The 20,597-nt window shown below is 37.3% G+C and overlaps 2 protein-coding genes and 1 non-coding gene across 3 annotated transcripts; all 3 read left to right on the top strand.

Annotated features, from left to right (window-relative positions):
• Window positions 1-1,651: 1,651 nt before the first annotated feature.
• On the top strand, window positions 1,652-6,326 carry LOC135644720 (uncharacterized). Its single transcript, XM_065162583.1, has 2 exons — window positions 1,652-1,967; window positions 5,631-6,326. Exons 1-2 carry the CDS (start codon window positions 1,652-1,654, stop codon window positions 6,185-6,187), a joined length of 873 nt encoding a protein of 290 aa, XP_065018655.1. The 3' UTR covers window positions 6,188-6,326.
• An 818-nt stretch (window positions 6,327-7,144) lies between these two features.
• LOC135647793 (U1 spliceosomal RNA) lies at window positions 7,145-7,304 on the top strand. The gene has a single exon (XR_010500492.1). It is a non-coding gene; the product is annotated as a U1 spliceosomal RNA (small nuclear RNA).
• LOC135644211 (putative receptor protein kinase ZmPK1) lies at window positions 7,163-8,487 on the top strand. The gene has a single exon (XM_065161678.1). The coding sequence runs from the start codon at window positions 7,537-7,539 to the stop codon at window positions 8,485-8,487; it is 951 nt and encodes a 316-aa protein (XP_065017750.1). The 5' UTR covers window positions 7,163-7,536.
• The last annotated feature ends 12,110 nt before the right edge of the window (window positions 8,488-20,597 follow it).

The following is a 20,597-nucleotide window of genomic DNA, read 5'->3' as shown; positions in this document are numbered from 1 at the left end:
GTATAAAAAATCATGTGGGAAGATTTTGAATAATGGATTCACGGACTGTTCATCTTACATCATGATCAGTAGTTGATCAACAATCCAGTATTTGTTTTTCTTGAGGCTCTTCTCCACTTGTTCCTCATAATGTGCTCAAGCAAACTATTTCCTTTGAACTCTCCGAGGATAAACTTCACTACTTCTTATCCATAGAACAGTTCTCTCCATTCAGACCACTCGCACATTTCCTGAGAGAAATCAAGAAAATATTAGGTTAAGAACATGTTGAGATGCTAAACCTCTAAAACAGGAAGTCATTTTTATGTAACCCCATTTAATCCTTTCATCTCAGAGATTTCTTTCTGAACCAGATCTCCTCCTCATGATTTAGAAAGACAAATCTTGGAGACAAATTATGTTGTCTGAACTATCTTGGAGCTTTTGAAGTACCATGCAATCAAATGAAGAAGGAAAATGATCCACTCCATTGCCTTTGTAGGGGTCAATTGATATGTCTGCATGGTATGTTTAACATCTCCCGCAGTTTATTTCTCTACATCATCACTTGACGAAAATTAACTTTGCACTCCCATTGAGCTACCCATCAAAATGGTAGCAATCACTTTCGAGTGCATTATTTTTTGGGGTGTCTTTTGTTGACTGCATCGTACGTAACTCGGCCGTGTCATTGTCGCTATGAGGATTGTGGGGCAGGTGCAGAAACAATCAGAAGACGAGGAGGTCCACAACATATAGATTATGCGACAAGAATCTTTCATTACGATCCTCGACAAGTCTCCAAGCTGATAAATCTGATTAGTTTAATGGATCTTGTAACTATGCAACCAAAATTTTTATTCAAGTGGTGAAGAACGACCTCCATTGAACTCAAATTCTTTGCGTTGAAGACAATCCTACTGCTCTTCCCACGATCTCACTTTGTAGTGCATCATAAACAATATGGAATGACTGTTTTTTGAAGGGTCTTTTCTTCTGCTGACTGAAAACATCGACGTATTACAACATGGTTTAGTGGAAAGAACAGAACCTAAGGTTGACATTGCAGCGTCAGGTTGAAGATGAAACGTGAGAGGGTTCAACAGCCCAGCCACCAAGCTTAAATGATTGAGGTCCTGAGCCGATCTCGATTGCTTAATACATTTGTAGAGGTAAAATTGCATCCATTGATCCTCTCCAAACCTCACATTCGTGATTTATGTTAATATTGAAGCCATGGTGGTTCAAATTAATTTTCTCCAGGTTTTGAATATTCAAAGAGAAAACTTGAGATCACTACTCACTGAAGAAATTGATGTCTTTGGGATTCATAAATCTTTCAATCCAAAATAACAATTACTCGAGTTTATCGTGGAGTGCCTTCAAATCACTGCATCCGATGAGACCAGATTGCATATTGAGTTATGTGGGCTTCAAGGCCCAACTCACGGACAACGGGTAAGATTTTAAAGGGCCTCTCTGGGTTCGACGTTAAGCCCATTTAAAAGGCTCGGCCCATCACTTCGACGTAGTTATGGTCAACCAAGTCAACATTTCTAACACTGGGTCTTGAACGCGATTCGGGACGCCATATGGGCAATCCATGTATATGTGATGTATGTGCACGCACTTTGTTGCGAGAGTGAGCACGGAGTCGAGGGTGACGGTCGGCATGGGGAAGATACGGTGGGGGGAGCTGGAGGACGACGCGGGGGATCTGGACTTCCTCCCTCAGCAGCTGGTGGTCGTAGGGCCCGACGAGAACGGAGCGAAGAAAGTGATCGAGTACCGGTTCGACGACGAGGGCAACAAGGTGCGCGTCACCACCACCACCCGCGTCCGCAAGCTCACCGGCGCCCGACTCAGCAAGCGCGCCATCGAGCGCCGGTCCTGGCCCAAGTTTGGCGACGCCGAATACGAGGACGCCGGCGCTCGCTTCACCATGGTCTCCACCGAGGAGATCCTCCTCGAGCGCCCCCGAGTCGCTGGTTCGATCCTTTACTTCCTTCTTCTCTTCTCTATAATCGCTATGGGACTCCTCGTTTTAGGGTTTTGATTTAATTAATTTGAACCGATCACTTCGAGTCAGATCGGTTTTGTTTGCCCTAATTTTTCTTACCGAAGAAGAGAAGAAGATCAGTGGTGAGTCAATCTACCATATATGTTTTTTCGTTGGAATATATCTGTGCTGCAAAGGGAGTTTGCTATTTCCTGGATCCGTGGTGGAAATCCATATCTTTTCGGCTCTGAGTGGGGGAACATTTGATATGATATCAATATGGAAGGTAAATGAGGAGAAATAAGTTATCTACCTAGAAAATGGTTAGTAGGAATAGTGAGTTGGAAGAGAAAACACATTTGGGTCATTGAGAGGTATATTTTTTGTGTGCGTGAAGATGAGTGCCATAGCTGCCATTGTGCAAATCCCATCTCAAGATCGATTTGTTGTTGCGAGTTCTATCTCACTAAGTCTCATAAATTGGAGACTATGATTTGAGTGCTTTTCAACGAGGTCAACAAACCAATCCTGATGGACACTGAAACGCAATGATTCATGTACACTCCAGATTGGATGAAGAATCACTTTAGTTGCTTGATTGATGTTAGTTGATAGTGTAGGATTGGCCATCATGGTAGAACATGGTGGCTACCGACTGTGATGATGCATGCATGACTTTGATGCCGAACTAAATTGATGCATGCATGACCTTGATGCCAAACTAAATTGATGCATGTACATCTTTGATGCCAGACTATTGCATGCACAACTTTGATGCCAAACTGGTGCATGCACCATTTGATACCAAATTGATGTATGCACGACTCTGGTACCAAATTGATGCAAGCATGGCAGAAAGAATTATTGTATAGAATAATGGGATGAAGGAGGCAGAAGACTTTGGTAGGGAAGACGGGCTTCGAAGCAATACAATTATCATAAAGTAGATAGGCTACAACTACCATCCAGCTATAAGAGAGAGAGACGGCATAAAGAAATTTGATTGGGAAGATAGAGGTTATAATCGAGATGGATAAGAGAAATAACCAAAACCACACAGCCTCAAAGATAACTCAAATATTTTTATTGACTTAAAATTAACACTTTATGCATAAAACACTTATCTATAATGAAGTTTACATAACTTCTAAGATAACTAAAAAGGAAAAAAAATTAAATTCTAATAAATCTTATCAAATTGAGAGTCCCTCTAAAGCCTAAGAACCTCTAGATATAGTGTGCTTGGACAAGAATATCTAAAAGTGTAACTCGGCACGACCCTAAAGAAATCTAACTAAACTAGATTCAATTTTGGAGTGATGGTCTCACTACAAAACTCGATTGAATAACTAGAAAGTTTTATGTTTTTGTCTTCATGTATTATAGAGTACATGTTTAAATTACTTTATATTAATGTTATGGAAGATGATTACTGAGCACAATTACTGGACAAATTATCTTGAGAAAGTCGGTGAACATTATGATTACGAGAAGACATTACTAATCTTGTTAACTTTGATTTATTCTAGAATACATGTTTAAATCACCTTTTATTAATGTCAAGACAAATTATATTGATGTTATTAAAGATATATATAATAATGTAGCTACTAGTATTAGAACTAGAGAGAATGTGTCTAATAAGTTTCCTATTAGCATATGATTACATCAAGGATCCACATTAATTCCCTATCTTTTCACATAAATAATAAATGAACTTATTAGTCGTTTACATGATAGATCTCTCCTCCCTGGTATATATTATTTGCTTATGATATTATCTTAGTTGATGAGAACTTAAGTGAAATTAATTAAAAACTTGAGCTATAGAGGCAAACCTTGAATTCTAAATGTTTCATATTAAGTAAGATTAAAACTGAATATATAAAAAATAATTTTAGTGATTTTAGAAATGGACAAGAGAATATATTTAAATTGGATGGACAAGAAGTCTATTTAAGGAAAAGCTTTAGGTATCCTGGATTAATTATTCAATAAGATGAAGAGATCAATGAAGATATTATTAAAAAAAAACAGGATAGTTAAAAATGACGAGTGGCATCAAAAGTCTTGTATGATTATTGAATACCTTTGAGATTAAAAAAGAAAATATAAGATAGTTGTGAGACCAACAATACTTTATAGATTTGAGTGTTGGGCAGTTAAGAAAAAACATATACAAAAAGTTTGTGTTGTCGAGATGAGAATGTTGTTATGAATATTTTTATTCATGAACAAGGTATCTCTTCGGTAGGGAATAAAATGAGAGAAAATCATTTAAGATGGTATGAGCATGTCCTGAGGAGATTTCCGGATACGATAGTTAAAAAAAATGAAATAATTAATGTTAATGATATGAGAAAAGGTAGAGGAAAACTTAAAAGGACCTTAATAGAAACTATAAATAAAGATGTAAATACTCTGAACTTAACTAAATATATGAGTTTTTACATATCTCAATGGTAGCAAAAGATCCTTGTAGCTGGTCCCAAGTTGTTGTGACTTACGGTTTTGTTGTTATTATTGTTGTATTAATGTCAAGACAGGAAATTATCTTTGAGAAGTTGGTGTTGTTGTTACTAGTCCTGTTGACTTTGATTATGGGACTTTGCCCTTTACTGATTAAAGATAAAGATGGGATAGATTATGCTTGAAGAGTTGGCTACGTTTGGAATGGTGAATGCACTTTATTAGTAGTCTTGTTGATTTTATTGAAGCGCCTTTGAAATTCTAATGATTGAGCACAACATGGGATAACTTGTGTCAAGGAAGTTTGTTATTCTTATGATTATGAGAAGTACACATGATACTCTTTAAGTTATTCATATTTCAGCAAAGGTCTCAATGAAACCAGAGCCCTGCAGTTCTCTGTGATCTGACTTGCTGCAATTTATGGTTTAGATAATTCTATTAACGTTACCTTATCTTTCAGTGCCATGAGAGAGCTCATTGATACTAAATATAACACAACTTTGCTGCATATCTTTGGCAAGTACATGCACAATCGAGGTGTACACTTGTAGTGGATTGCACAAATTGGTTGTTTTCTCAGGCAGGGAGAAGAGTATTTTTTGGGATGTATGATGATCGAAAGTATATTTGTTCTTCATAATTCAAGTAGGGCTTGTTACTGGAGGCGACAAGGTAATGCATGTTAAGGTGTGAGGGTGTCTCAGTATCATATGATCTCCATCTCTGTTATCGAAAGGGAATGTCATTCATATATCATACTAATGTTCTTTACTTTTTCCTTTTCCCGAATAAAATAGGTCACTTGGTGATGTTTGCATCCCAGTAGTTTTCTGTTATTTGAGGTTGATGCTGTAGACTCTCAAAGCAGCATATATCTTTATCTTTGGTGTTATGCTTATTTAAGTTCATGAGCTGCATCCTCTGCGAGATCATCATAAACAAATGATACTGAATTGATAACTTCAGGAAAAAAAAGTTCTTATTAAATAAATGTAGTAAAATTTATTTATTGTGCCTTAGTAAAAGAAGAGTTAACTTGATTTTGTATTATATATATGGACACATATTATTTGATAGGCAAACAATCAAAGTTTCTTTTGAATCTAATTTCTCATTCCTGTTTTCCTTCTCGTTATATCTTGCTATCGCTTAATATCCACCAGTCCCAAATGTTTAATAGGCAGCAAAGCAGAGGAGCCAAAGGTGGCTGAGGATCCATTAGCTGCTGTGAGCAAAGCAGGCGCTGTCCTCATGGTCTGCCGGACTTGTGGTAAGAAGGGTGATCACTGGACAGCGAAGTGTCCTTACAAGGATCTCACTCGACCAACAGAGAGCTTAATCGACAACCCCCCAGGTGCCGAAACTGCAGCTTCACAACCCGGCACCGGAAAGAGTACCTATGTGCCACCTAGTATGAGAGCAGGTGCAGTGAGGAGTGGGACTGAGACGAAGCACCGCAACGGCGAGAACTCTGTCCGCATCACCAACCTATCAGAGGACACTCGAGAGCCTGACCTGTTGGAGCTTGTCGATGCTTTTGGCCCCATTGCTCGTATCTATGTCGCTATGGATCAGAAGACTGGAGTCAGTCGAGGCTTTGGTTTCGTCAACTTCTTCAACAGGGAAGATGCCGAGAGAGCTATCAACAAGCTTAATGGCTATGGCTACGACAACCTTATCCTTCGTGTTGAATGGGCTACTCCAAGGCCCAACGGAGTTTGTGCTGTCTGCAAGTAATGTTGTATGGTTCAGATGGGAAGCCATTTTCGTTCTCATCTCTTTTAATCTTGATTTTGTTACTTTTTTTTTTTTATACTGGAATTCACACAACTTCTAAGGTGATGATAATAAACACAATTTACATTGGATTGCATAATGCTTGCGGTTATTGGAAGTATCTTCTTTCTGTGTTCTCTCTGTTATCATTAGTGTTTAAGAGAGTCGTCCAAGTCCTAAGATCAGCATTGCTGCTGTAGACTAAATATAAGAACATCTATAAACAATGCAGCAGCTCTACATTGATGTTCCTTTATTATATATGCCAAGCATTACTTCACAAAGTCCTTCAGCTCAGGGAAGGACTCTCAAATTCTCCGGGGACCGGTGAGATGTGGGTGCTGGTGGCATTTGGCATTTGGGATTGCAAGGAGGGCAGTGGACATGGCACCTTTTTTAGGTGAGCCAACACGGTATGATCACAATCTTGCGTGTGCTGCTGACCTACCAACCGGCATGCACAAACGTCTGTCAGTCTATTTTCCTCTTGGAGTTCTCCTTCCAGCATAAGAGATACGAGGAGAACAGAAAGAAGAGGAGGTTAAACGCATAATCAAAGACTGAAACAATGCTGACTTGACACCGAGCAGCAATTACTGGGAATCCAAACAGGAAGAAAACAAGATCGAGATGCACGTTCTTCCCACTTCCGCGGAAGGAGAAGAAGGTCACAGGCCAATGAAAACAAGTATCAGCTGATACAGTTTATACAAATATCTTTTCTGTCATGTCACCACCATTCGACTCACGTTTTAGATGTGTTCTACGAGTTCATTTGGGTTAAGCAAACACCGTTATTAATAATGCTTACGTTTGGAGCTATTGAGGATATGTAGCATTTTAGTCCCACATCGGTAGGTTTGGAACAGGAAATGCAGGTGGAGGTGCTTAAAAGGCGATCCTCGCTACCTTCGAAACATACTTACCTGGACGGGGTCGATGGGCGATCAAAAAGGCTCATGGCCTAGGCCAGTGGCCTCCATTGCACTTGGGAGGTGCACTGGCTTACCATCTCCCCAAGTGGGAGAGTGGACGTCATAATTTGTGGCAGAGGGGGTACGCGTACGCGCGGCCCCTACCCAATTCTAGTGTCTATTAAACGTTGGTCCAGTAAATTGCAGGAATGGCTGCTCATAATACTGCATGCGGTATGGAAAGATTGGGACAATTCGCAAGTCGATTGCAAAAGCTAATCTTTTCAGAGCAGTTGATGTAGGGTTGGCCAAAGGACAACGCGAAGACATTACTTGCGTGCAATTCGTCAAGCAGCTCTGCTACCGTATGATTTGATTTGTTCTTCAGAGAAAGCCATGATTCTCTTCGTTCTCGCCCTCATTTCTTGGACCCTTCCCTCGCCATCGCTAGCCTCCCGCAGCTTTCTATCGAGAGGTTCTTCTCTTTCGGTGGAGGCAGACGAGGCTTTCACATGCGGCTTCTACGAGGTCGGCTCCAACGCCTTCGCCTTCTCCATCTGCTTCTCCGGCTCGTCGGCAAAGACCACAGTTTGGATCGCGAACCGAGACCGCCCCGTCGATGGCCGTGTCTCGACACTCACCCTGCGGAAGGATGGAAGCCTGGTGGTGACGGACACCGACGACGCGGTCGCGTGGAGCACCAACACCAGCTCGACTCCAGCCGATCGCGCAGAGCTTCTGAACTCGGGGAACCTCGCCGTGAAGGAGGACCGAGGGCACGTTCTCTGGCGGAGCTTCGACTCTCCTACCGACACTCTTCTTCCAGCGCAACCGATCACCGAGACCACCAGCTTGGTGTCTGCTGCTGCTAGAGGATCAGTGGCTTCAGGCTACTACAACCTTTACTTCGACAATGATAACGTGCTGAAGCAGATGTATAATGGCCCCGAGATCTCCAGCATATACTGGCCTATTCCTGATAACAACGTGTGGGCAAACGGTAGAACGAGCTTCAAAAGCAGCATGTTTGGCGTCTTGGATGCGAAGGGGGGAATTCACTGCAAGCGACAGATTGGTTTTGAGAGCCTCCGATATGGGTGGTGGGATTCTAAGAAGATTAACCTTGGGACTATGATGGAAAATCTGAGGTTGTACTGCCTAAATAGTTTTGACGGGATTGTGATCAGTGACATGGGAAGCTCTTCCCAAGCTCTGCCAGATACACGGCCTGTGTGGTGGGAACGCCATCTGCCTGTCTCTGCAATCGATAGTAGTGTGCTCATGTCCTCCATGTTACAACATGGCCGATCCAAAGAGACGGGAGCTAAGGTTGCAAGCGACACATAACTTTCAATAGGTCACCCTCCATTTATCAATCCACGTAAGATAGGAAATTATAAGTTACCCGTCTCATCATCCATATGGATAAAATGAAAGGGAGATTGTTAGAGACAGATTAAAAGCTATCTCCCTATAGAATATTTTATAAAATATTTTATCATTTTACTATAAGGCATAAATGTTTATCTTTAATAAAATGATGGGAGATTACTTTTTAACCTTTCGTATTAACACTCATCTATCTCAGATTATTAACTTGAACATCAAAGGGACTAGATCAAGAAACTCCTTCCAACTTGAGTTTTTATACATGTGGCACCTTAGAAACTCGAGGTTTTCACCTCGGAAGCACCTTAAACAACCTAGCTCAATCGTGATCCCTAGCCCAACCGCTACCAATACCGACACCCACCGATGTTCCCCAACTCAACATGGTACCAACATCCCATATGTATATATATATATATATATATGTATATATGTCTACATATATATATATACATATGTGTATATATATATATATATATATATATATATATATATATATATATATATATATATATATATATATATATATATATATATATATATATATATGTGTATATATATATATATATATATATATATATATATATATATATACATATGTGTATATATATATATATATACATATATATATATATATTTATATATGTATATATTTATATATGTATATATATACATATACATATATATATATATATATATATACATATATATATATATATATACATGCATATATATATATATATATATATATATATATATATATGCATATATATATATATATATATATATATATATATATACATATATATATATATATATATATATATATATATATATACACATATGTATATATATATATATATATATATATATATATATATATATGCATATATATATATATATATATATATATATATATATATATATATGCATATATATATATACATATATATATGTATATACATATGTATATATATATATATAAATATATATATGTATATACATATATATATGGATATACATATATATATATATATATGTATATACATATATATACATATATGTATGTATGTATATATATATATATATGTATATATATATATATATATATATATATATATATATATATATATATATATATGTATGTATATATACATATGTACATGTATATGTACATATACATGTACATGTACATATATATGTATATGTACATATATATGTATATGTACATATATATATATATATACATATATATGTATATATATACATACATATATACATATATATATATATATATACATATATATACATATATATAGTAATGTCCATGGATCTGTCTAATGAGAATCGGATCGTGATGAGATCATGATAATGAGATTGATTCGTCTTTAAACACAAACCCTAAATAATCTCCGTCATTGGTTACTCGAGAGGGACATCGAGATAACCAGACAAATTGGAGTACTATATACACCTATCTATATGATGGAGGCAGTTGGACTCAAAGCTACTCGTCTAGAGAAACTAGGGATATAGTGCATGTGCTTATTGGAGAATGAGTTCACCGATTGATTTGCTCACGAAATACTTGATTGTTGATGATACCTTATTTTTAGATACTGATTCTGTAGTCCCAATGATGTATTTCAACCTTAGACTTGAGACACCAAGGATGTAATGTATGAATACTCCACTCTTTGATACAAGACTTATAGGTTTGGAAGTTCCAAATATAGCACAACCGGTCATCGGGAGTAGTAGCTAACTTTACGAGAGCTATTGAGTGTCAATAGAGGATTATCTGCTCTCCATGTTATGAAAAGAATATCTTATGTGTTCTTGCTTAATCAAATCCCTAGTTAGGATCATTCGAATTGAGAGAAAAATTTTTCTCCGGGAGAATCCGATTAGAGCGAGACTCAAGTAGAAACTGTACGTGCCTAATAGCATCATGCCCGGTATATGGTCTCTGGGGTATTATATGGTTGAGAAACTATAGATACATGATAAGTATGGACAAACAAATCCAATAAATTGGATTTCCCTATATCATTTGGGGACTACGATGTAGTGGCTTAGTACGTCCGTAATCGATAAGTTGAGTGAATTATTATAGAGATAATAATTCATTGAACCAGAAGGAATTCTGACATGTATGACTCATGGCCAGTTTGATATTGAGCCTAGAGGGTCACACACATATGGTAGGTGTTGCGACGAATAGAGGTTCAAATATAAGATATCTGTTGGAGCCCATATCTTATTAGATATCCAATAAGTCCCTGAATTATTGGATCCTATAGATAAGATCCAATAAGAGCCAATGAGAGTTTGTTAGTAGAGATCCACTAATCTAAAAGGTATAGATAGTTGGATGGAGATTCAGTACCAAATATGAAAGGATCTGTTAGGGTAAGTTGATATGGGGCCTCTATAAATAGGAGAGAACCAAAGAGCTATAGGCTAGGTTCTTTTTTATTGTCACCTCCTAATCTCCTCTCTCTCTCTCTTCTTCTCATACTATAGCCACTATTTGAGGCGTGTGGACTGTAAGAAGGGGCAGCCCTTTCTTGATTGCATGGTGCACACTAGGAAGAGATTTAGACAGTGATTTAATGAGTGTCTTTATAGCCCCTACCTTGTGGATCACCACTAAAGAGGAGGAATGTGCGCCCATGACCTTTAGTGGCAACACTCCTTGGACTCAAGCATGGGGAGGAAAAAAATGCTCGAAAATTTTGTCGCTTGGTTCACGAGCAAGATTTGAGGCATTGTAGATGCTCATTCATCACTCATAATATAAACCTTCATGATGGAGGCTCTAGCTCTCTCGCCTTTTTTTTATCGTTGATAGTGAGACCACCGACGATTGTGCCTAAGGTATTTTAAAAGGTCCATTAATATATTATTGTCGAGACAATGGTCTCGCACAAGCATGAGGAATCGTGCAAAAGGTCGAAATATGAGTGGCCATAATTAGCCTCGACTTTGAGGTCATCATGGTGGAGAAGAAATTAATGAATTGAGTCACCTCGTCCAAAGTCTGAGCTGACCCCCTTGAATATAACTAGAATTAAAGTTTTTCTATAAATAAAAGAAAAAAACTCTTAAAAGACCCTCACCCTATGAAGACCCTATTGACAAAAAGAGATAAGTCTAAGTATTATTAATTCCATTAGAATTATGGTCACGACATGAAAGATTATTGTAACTTAAAAGAGCAAATTGAAAAGCTCATACAGTGAGGGCACCTTGAGCGATTTATTCGAAAGCACTGAAAACCCTCACCCCTACCTCAAGTGCTGATAGGGAGGCAGATTAATGTCATCATCGATGGAACTACCTCGGGGCGTGAGGATAGCTCCTCGGGTCGTAAGGCTTATGCTTGTGGGTGAAGGATGACTCAGAAATAACTTTCAATGAGAAAGAGATGGAGTACCTTAACCCAAATCATGATAATGCCTTAGTAGTTTCAGTAAGGATAATCAACGCTCAAGTGAAGAGGGTCATAATTAACGTAGGTAGCTTTATTAATATTCTCTACTTTGATGTTTTCTAAAAACTCGAGTTATCAACTAACGACCTTACCCTTATGACTTCTTCACTAAAGGGGTTTACTAGCAACTCTATCTCACCTCTTGAGATTATGAACCTATATGTCACATTTGGAGATAAGCTTTGCTCCAAAATAATACTGGATAAGTTCATGATGACAAATATTTTCTCAGTATACAATGTGATCAAAGATCGACTCACATTAAACAGACTGAGGGCAGTGGTGTCAACCTATCATATGATGATCAAGTTCTTCAATCTTGAATTTTGATGATGAAATTAATTGATGAATCTATGAACTGATGATCATAATAGAAGTTTCGATTGACATTAGAGAGTTAAAAAGCAACCCAAGGGTGTCACACTAGTGCTCCATGATGGTAGAGAGAACTCAACCCAAAGTGCCACCTATGGACTCATAAGACTTCAGTAAGTCCGTTCCATATCTTGACCCAGTAAAGATTCTAATTGAAGCACTTCATAAAGAAAGACCAATGTAACTTATCAATTTCCTTTGGGAGAACGTCGAGGTGTTTGCATGGTCATTGAGAGACATGTTAAGAGTCAACTCTAACATAGCTCAATATCATCTAGATATTTCTTCCAATGCATGACCAATGAAATAAAGACTTTGCAAGTTTGCTCCTAACTGTAAGCAAGCAATTAATGATGAGATAGACAAGTTATTAAGAACAAGATTTATTACTAAGATATAATACCCTTAATGGCTCACCAACCTTATACTTATTAAAAAATCTAATAAAAATTGGAGGATGTGTATTGACTATATCGATCTAAACAAAACATGCCCGAATGATAACTATCTCATTCCTCGGATTGATTTGTTGATCGATGCTACCTCGGGTCATTAGCTCCTCATCTTCATAGATGCATTCTCAGGGTATAACCAAATCAAAATAGCACTAGAGGATCGAGAACATACATCTTTTATCATGAATCAAGATATATATTGCTACAAAATCATGCCCTTTAGGTTAAAAAATGCAAGAGCATCATATCAAAGGATGGTGAACAAGATGTTTAAGCATCAGATCGGGAGAAATATTGAAGCTTATGTGGATGACATGATAGTGAAAAGCAGGATGGTCAATGCACATATGGTGGATTTGGCTAAGATATTTTAAGTTCTGAAAAAGATCAATGTGCACCTCAATCCAACCAAGTGCATCTTCAAAATCAACTCAGAAAAATTTCTTGGGTTCATTATGCATCGAAGGAGAATAGACGCAAACCATGAGAAGGTACAAGCCATATTAGAGATGCACCCATATTAGTTAGTAAGAAAAGTATAATAGCTAATCGGTCACATTACAGTGCTTAACTGATTCTTATCCGAATATGACGATATATGTCTACCCTTCTTTCTAGCACTAAAGAAAATGAATGTTTTCCTGTGGACTAAGGAGTTCTAGAAGGTATTTGAAAAGTTGATGGACCTCCTCATCCAGTTGTTGTAGCTTACTTTCTCTATCTTAAGCAGAACTCTAAGCCTCTATCTCGTTGCCACCGACCTAACTATAAGCTCGATATTTGTATGGGCTGATGCCGGAGTTCAAAAGCACATCTACTATGTCAATCATATTTTGAGCGAACTCAAGGAACGATACCACCCTTATCGAGAGGCTCGCACTTACGCTAGTCTTGATGACCAGGAAGGTCCGCCCCTATTTTTAAGTGCATGTTGTATAGGTGGTCACCGCCAACCACTCAAACAAGTTCTCTATCGATTCAATGTCTCAGGTCAGCTACTAAGGTGATTAGTAGAGATGGGTGAGTTTGACATCCGATATATTCCAAGAACTACCATAAAGGCTCAAACACTAACAAACTTTATCTCAAAACTAACTCCTCCTTGGCTCGAGGTTGACAAGCACATCCCATTTACATGGACGCTATTCATGGATAGTTCCTTGACCTTGAATGGGGTGGTATCAGACTCATCCTAAAAGCTTGAACAAACAAGTGTACAAGCAAGCTCACTGATTTATATTTAAAATCTTCAAAAATGAAGCTGAGTATGAGACACTTCTCTCGGAACTTTAGCTCGCCCGAGAGTTTCAAGTCTAGGACTTATGGTGTTCAGTAACTTATAACTAACCGCGAACTAAGTGAAGGGGAACTACGAGGCTTTAGATACAACCATGACAAAATACCTTATTGAGGTGTAAAAATTAACCCATAGCTTTTCCCAACTTAATATGTTGCAGGTTTCTCATGAAGAAAACACCTAGGCTGGTGCGCTTACTAGATTAGCATCAACTCGGCCTACGAAGGATGGTTGGCTACTAGTAAGGATGTTGATAGCCCCAACCATAAACAAGCACAACATGACTATAGTTGGGGAAGAGCTGAGTTGAATGAATGAGATCCTACATTACAAAAATGATAGCACTCCGACGAACCCCGCATTGGCCTAGAGAGTCAAGCATCATCAAGCATAGTATTATATAATTAATAATCATTTGTATCACATATCTTTTAATCAATCATTTCTTAGACACCTAATACTATAAAAAGTCGAGAAGGTACTGGTCGAGGTGCATGAGGGTAATGGTAGACAAACCCTCATACTTTAGCGAGGGTTCTATTATCCAATACTGCATAAGGATGAGAGAGCTTATGCCCAAAAAATACAATATATGCCAAAGATTTACATGAAGACAAATCAACCGATAGTCTATTTGAGTCTGATCGATTACAGATGCCCCTTCGTCAGTGGGGTATGGACATCCTAAGACCCTTTCCACTAACCTCGAGCTAACGAATGTTTTTTATCATTGGAGTTGACTATTTTATGAAGTGCGTGAAGGCTGAGCCATTGACATTAATCACAAAGAAGCAGGTTGACGAATTCATATGAAAGAATGTCATCACCCACTTGGGAATTCCGAGAGTCATCATCATCAGCAATGGAACCCAATTAAATAAAGTGAATTTCAATAAGTTCTATCAATCCTATAGAGTTCAACTAAAGTTTAACTCGATAAATTATCCTAAGACCAATGGTCTCATTGAGGTCACCAACTAAGCCATACTTGAAGGGTTAAAGAAGCAAGTTATTAGAGCAAAAGATACTTGGGTGGATGAGATTGGGCCTCCCAAATGACACTTAAGATCGAGTCGGATGAATCGTCGTTCAGCTTAGCCTTTAGCATTAAGGCAACCCTGCCACCCAAGATAATATTTCTGAAACATGTAGTTGAAAATTTTGATGAGAAAATCTCCAAAGGACTTCGAGTGAAACTCAACCTAATTAGTGAGATTAAAGCAGAAACACATCTAAATGCATAAAAATATAAGCAAATGATAGCCAAGCTTTACAACCAAAGTGTTCACCCTTGAGAAGATGAACTGGGGGACTTAGTGTTTCGAAAAACTAAACTTTGTGACCTAACTAGATCCCAACTAGATCCCGAGATAAGCTAACACTAAGCCAAGAAGGGTCATATTTAGTCATTGAGGTCATTCGAGATGGAAACTATTGCCTCAATAGAAAGGATGGTGCTGATGAGAGCATGACGCATTATAAACTTTAAGAAGTTATACCCTTAAGGCATCACTTGAGGTTAGGTCGAGGTGACTATACCTAAAGCATCAAGCTTTTATCTATCATATCTTTGGTGCTAGTTGTAAAAAAAAAAGAGAATATTTTTAAGGTAGAAAGAAAATTTCATTACTTAAAAAGACTATACCAACTTGATCAGGTCTCTACATCTAAAATGAGACCTCGACCTACTGAGTTGAGGTTGGAAGAAGAAACCCGCTAGGCGAGAGGTATCAGGCAAAATACGTTTAAGGCGCATGAGTCGAGAATACTTGACTCACATAAGAAGAAACCCATTATAACGGGAGGCATAAGATAAAATATGTCTGAGATGCATGAGTTAAAAAAATCTGACCAGCGTAAGAAGAAACCCACTATAGAGGGAGGTACAAAGCAAAATATGCCCAAAGTGCATAAGCCAAGAAAACCTAATCTGCGTAAGAAAAAACCCACCATGATGGGAGGTATAAAGTAAAATGTGTCCGAGATGCATGAGTCAAAAAAACCTAACCCACATAAGAAAAAACTCATCATGGTCAAAGGCACAAAGCAAAATGTGTCAAAGGTATATGAGTCCGAAAAACCCAACCCAAATAAAAAGAAACCCATTATAGTGGGAGGCATAAGGCTGAATGTACCAAGGGCCCATGAATTAGAGAAAACCTAACCCACATAAGAAAAAACATGCTATAGCATGAGACACAAGGCAAGATGTATCTGATGCATATAACTCGAGAAAACTCGAGCCACATAAGAAGAAACCCACCATAGCATGAGGCACAAGGTTGAATATATCCAAGGCTCATGAATAAAAAAAAAATCGAGCAAGTAATAAAAAAATCATAACAATCGGAGGTGCAAGGTAAAATGTGACTCCCATACGAGTCGAAAACACCCAACCCACGTAAAAAGAAACCCATCACAATGGAAGACATAAGATAAAATGTGCTTAAGACATGTGAGTCAGCAAAACCGACTCACATATTAAGAAACTCACTATTGTGGGAGGCATGAGGCTCAATGTGTTAGGTCCGTGAATAAAAAAAAAATTGACCCCACAAGAAAAAATACACTATGACAAAAAAAGTAAAATAAAAAATATACCAAGGAAGTAAGTAGGGAAAACCTGACTTATATAAGAGTAAATCTATCAAGATATAAAGGAAAGAGTACCTGAAGTAGAGAGGTCGAATGTTGACTCCTTCACTCAAGGTGGGTAGGCCATTGCACAATGTAGCTCATCGGGTTGGTGGTCCATGCAAGTATTATAAAAAAATGGAAGTATCAAGATTTATAGGCACCTCTAGTAGAAATAGACTCTATTTTCTTGAGGTGAGTCCCTAGATGCCTCATCTATTATACATGTGCGAGCATCGAAAACTGAGCAGAAAGAACTGTAGTAGATTCATCCTTATCCTCGCAAGGGGGACGAGGCTTTGCTTCAAAGGTGTCAGAGAACTCGCGGTCGAAACAGGCAGTGAGGCTCCATGCACCATCAACCACGATGCTAGGCCATCACTAGCGGATATGTCGGTAACCTCTTCCATGACTTCAGTGATATGCTTGTTTTCCCTCTTCCTAACTACTTGACAGAGAGGTGCAGTTCATGGTGACTGACTTCAAGAACTAATAGATCACCAGCACTACTCACAATAGATTTGCTCCTCCAGGCTACACATTCAGCTGAACAAATCTGCTTGCCCAAACGACTTCCAGCGATCGCCACCTCTATGGCGGATTCAACAATAGCATCATAAAAAAGGTAGAGCAGCTCATCCAAGAACTCTTCGCCCTGGATATCAAATACACCATCATCAGCGTGAGAAGACGGGCAATTGCTACTTCCAGCGCCACCCCAACCTCCTCGTCAACTGCTTCCTTAAGATCGACAGCCTGCCCACCACCAAGGAAGCCTAGGACATCGCGGGCGACGTGTTCTCCCTCCTCGTTGTTCAGCCTCTCAAATATCATATCGAGCCATCTCGAGTGTTGGGAACTCTTCATTCCCTTGTTGTGCATCACTGTGTCACTGCTAAGAAAAGTACAACAGTGATCGTCACCGACGAAGCACCCGTCCTGCCAGAATTCCACGTAGCAATACTCTTCACATTCTTCACCGCCCAAATCCCTAGCCGCAGGAACTGCTAAACAAAGATCTACAGCTTTGCTGAATATTGCACAACTAAACCAGCCAACACAAAGCTAAATACCTCCTTCAACAAAGAACTTGTTTGCTAGCAACCCACCTCTTCCTTCTTGATCACTGTTGTCACTACAGCAATTGGCCAATCGATTCTTCCTCAAAGATCCAGGACACTTGAGTTACTTTTTAGGAGTAAAAGAAACATTTACATCCTTCAGGTCTCCTTCTATCACAAAAAAATATATTCAAGACTTATTATCAAAGATAAATATGCATAATGCTAAAGAAGTTACAAATCCTCTCTTTACTAGCGAATCACTCAAATTATGTGATGGAAGCTCTACTACGGACTCTACTCAATACTGACAAGTACTTGCTCTCACCTACTCAATACTGACAAGTACTTGGCTCTCACCCATTTATATATCTCATTTGCAGTCAATAAATTATCACAATATATGCACCAACCTTCTACTACGTATTGGTCTGCAGTCAAATGAATTTTACAGTATCTTAAAGGTGTAAAAAATCATTGAAGTCAACTTGTGTTTCTAAATCATTATAATAGAAACACAATAAAAACTAATACGGAAATAAAATAGCGTACCTCCGGCCATTATTGTCAAGAATTTCTACGAAGGTTTTTTCTTGAACTTTGGCACTTCTCGTCTCAGAACTCTCGCTTTAGATGGTGTAGGAAAGCCTTTTTGCTTCGAAAAGATGATTGAGCTCAGGGACCAAAATTCTCATATATATATATACATATACATATATATATACATATACATATATATATACATATACATATACATATATATATACATATACATATATATATATATACATATACATATATATATATACATATACATATATATATATACATATACATATATATATATACATATATATATATATATATGTTCTCCCATCAAGAACATTTATCATCACCAATTCATAACGTTTAAGAATTAATTCAAATTTATAACGTTTGGACCATAATGAAGAACTTTAATGATATTAAATATTTAATTTAATAATAATGATTTCATGTATAAAGAATAAAAAACTGAAATCATTTAAATCATAATAAATGAAGAAATTCATGATGATTGAGCTCTCGTCTCAGAACTACGAAGGTTTTTTCTTGAACTAGATGGTGTAGGAAAGCCTTTTTGCTTCAAAAAGATGATTGAGCTCTGGGACCAAAATTCTCATACATATATATATATATATATACACATATACATATATATACATATACATATATATATACATATACATATATATATACATATACATATATATATATATATATATATATATATATATACATATATATATATATATATATATATATATGTTCTCCCATCAAGAACATTTATCATCACCAATTCATAACGTTTAAGAATTAATTCAAATTTATAACGTTTGGACCATAATGAAGAACTTTAATGATATTAAATATTTAATTTAATAATAACGATTTCATGTATAAAGAATAAAAAACTGAAATCATTTAATCATAATAAATGAAGAAATTCATGATAATGAATTATGAATCTTAATGAGAATAGTTATATTATTATTAAATTATATATTTAATAATAATGGTTATATCCTCCTACTTGGTTCATACGTTCATCTTAATAATTTGAATTAATCTTTCTCGAACAACTTTCTTAAGAAATAAATACATGAATCATAGCGATAAGTCATCTAAGAGCGAGTATTATCATCCATGTATCACGATGTATTTAGTTTCTTAATCTTAATATGGTAATATTACTTAATGAATAAACCTTATATTTATTCTTGGTCCAGTAACAATATATTTTCTCAAAATAATGTGCACATGAATGAGAAAATTTCATAATATATAAGAGTTTCAATATCAAAGTGGAACCAAGTCCCATTTTCTCTACATGATCCTTGAATTTCAGAGGTGGCATGCCTTTAGTCAAAGGATCAACAATCATCATTCTCTTATGGCTAAATACTTAATGTCGATGTGTTTACTTCGACTTTCACTTTTATTATTTTTAGCCATAAAGAGAGCAGCTGAATTGTCACAGAAAATTCTTAATGGCATAGAACTAAAATCTATGATTGTAAGCCCAGAAATGAAACTCTTAAGCCATACACCATGTGAAGTAGCCTCAAAACAAGAGACAAACTCAGCTTCCATGGTAGAAGTAGCAGTCAAGGTCTGCTTAGCGCTTCTCCAAGAAATAGCTCCACCGGCCATCATAAAAATATATCATGATATTGATTTACGAGAATCAACACAACCGGCGAAGTCTGAATCTGAGTAATCAATCACATCCAGATTGTCTGTATGTCTATATATAAGCATGTAATCTTTGGTTCATTGTATATACCTCATCACTTTCTTTGCAGCTCTTCAGTGGTCCATACCTGGATTACTCTGATATCGACCTAGCATCCCCACAATAAATGCAATATCAAGTCTAGTACAGACCAAAGCATATATAAGGCTTCCTACGGTAGAAGCATATGGGATGTTTTTCATTGATTCCCTTTCAAAGTTATTCTTTGGGCATTGGTTCAAATTGAGTCTATCACCTTTCATAATATGAGCAACACTTGGTGAACAATCCTTCATCCAAAATCTTTCTAAAAGTTTATCAATATAGGTTTCTTGTGATAGACCTAAAATGCCTCGAGGTCTATCTCTATGGATCTTAATGCCAATGACATAAGATGCTTCACCCATATCCTTCATGTCAAAAATTTTAGAAAGGAATTGTTTCATCTCATGCAGCAAACCCTTATCGTTGGTTG

The sequence above is a fragment of the Musa acuminata genome, chromosome BXJ3-8, assembly GCF_036884655.1.
Source record: "Musa acuminata AAA Group cultivar baxijiao chromosome BXJ3-8, Cavendish_Baxijiao_AAA, whole genome shotgun sequence".
NCBI classification, from domain to species: domain Eukaryota; kingdom Viridiplantae; phylum Streptophyta; class Magnoliopsida; order Zingiberales; family Musaceae; genus Musa; species Musa acuminata.
Note: the sequence above shows the minus strand (reverse complement) of the source record. Positions and strands in the feature narration are given on the sequence as shown.

Coding starts and splice junctions, on each gene's coding strand:
- LOC135644211 (XM_065161678.1), top strand. CDS start 7,537: ATGATTCTCTTCGTTCTCGCCCTCATTTCTTGGACCCTTCCCTCGCCA.
- LOC135644720 (XM_065162583.1), top strand. CDS start 1,652: ATGGGGAAGATACGGTGGGGGGAGCTGGAGGACGACGCGGGGGATCTG. Junction 1,968..5,630: donor CGAGCGCCCCCGAGTCGCTG/GTTCGATCCTTT, acceptor AATGTTTAATAG/GCAGCAAAGCAGAGGAGCCA.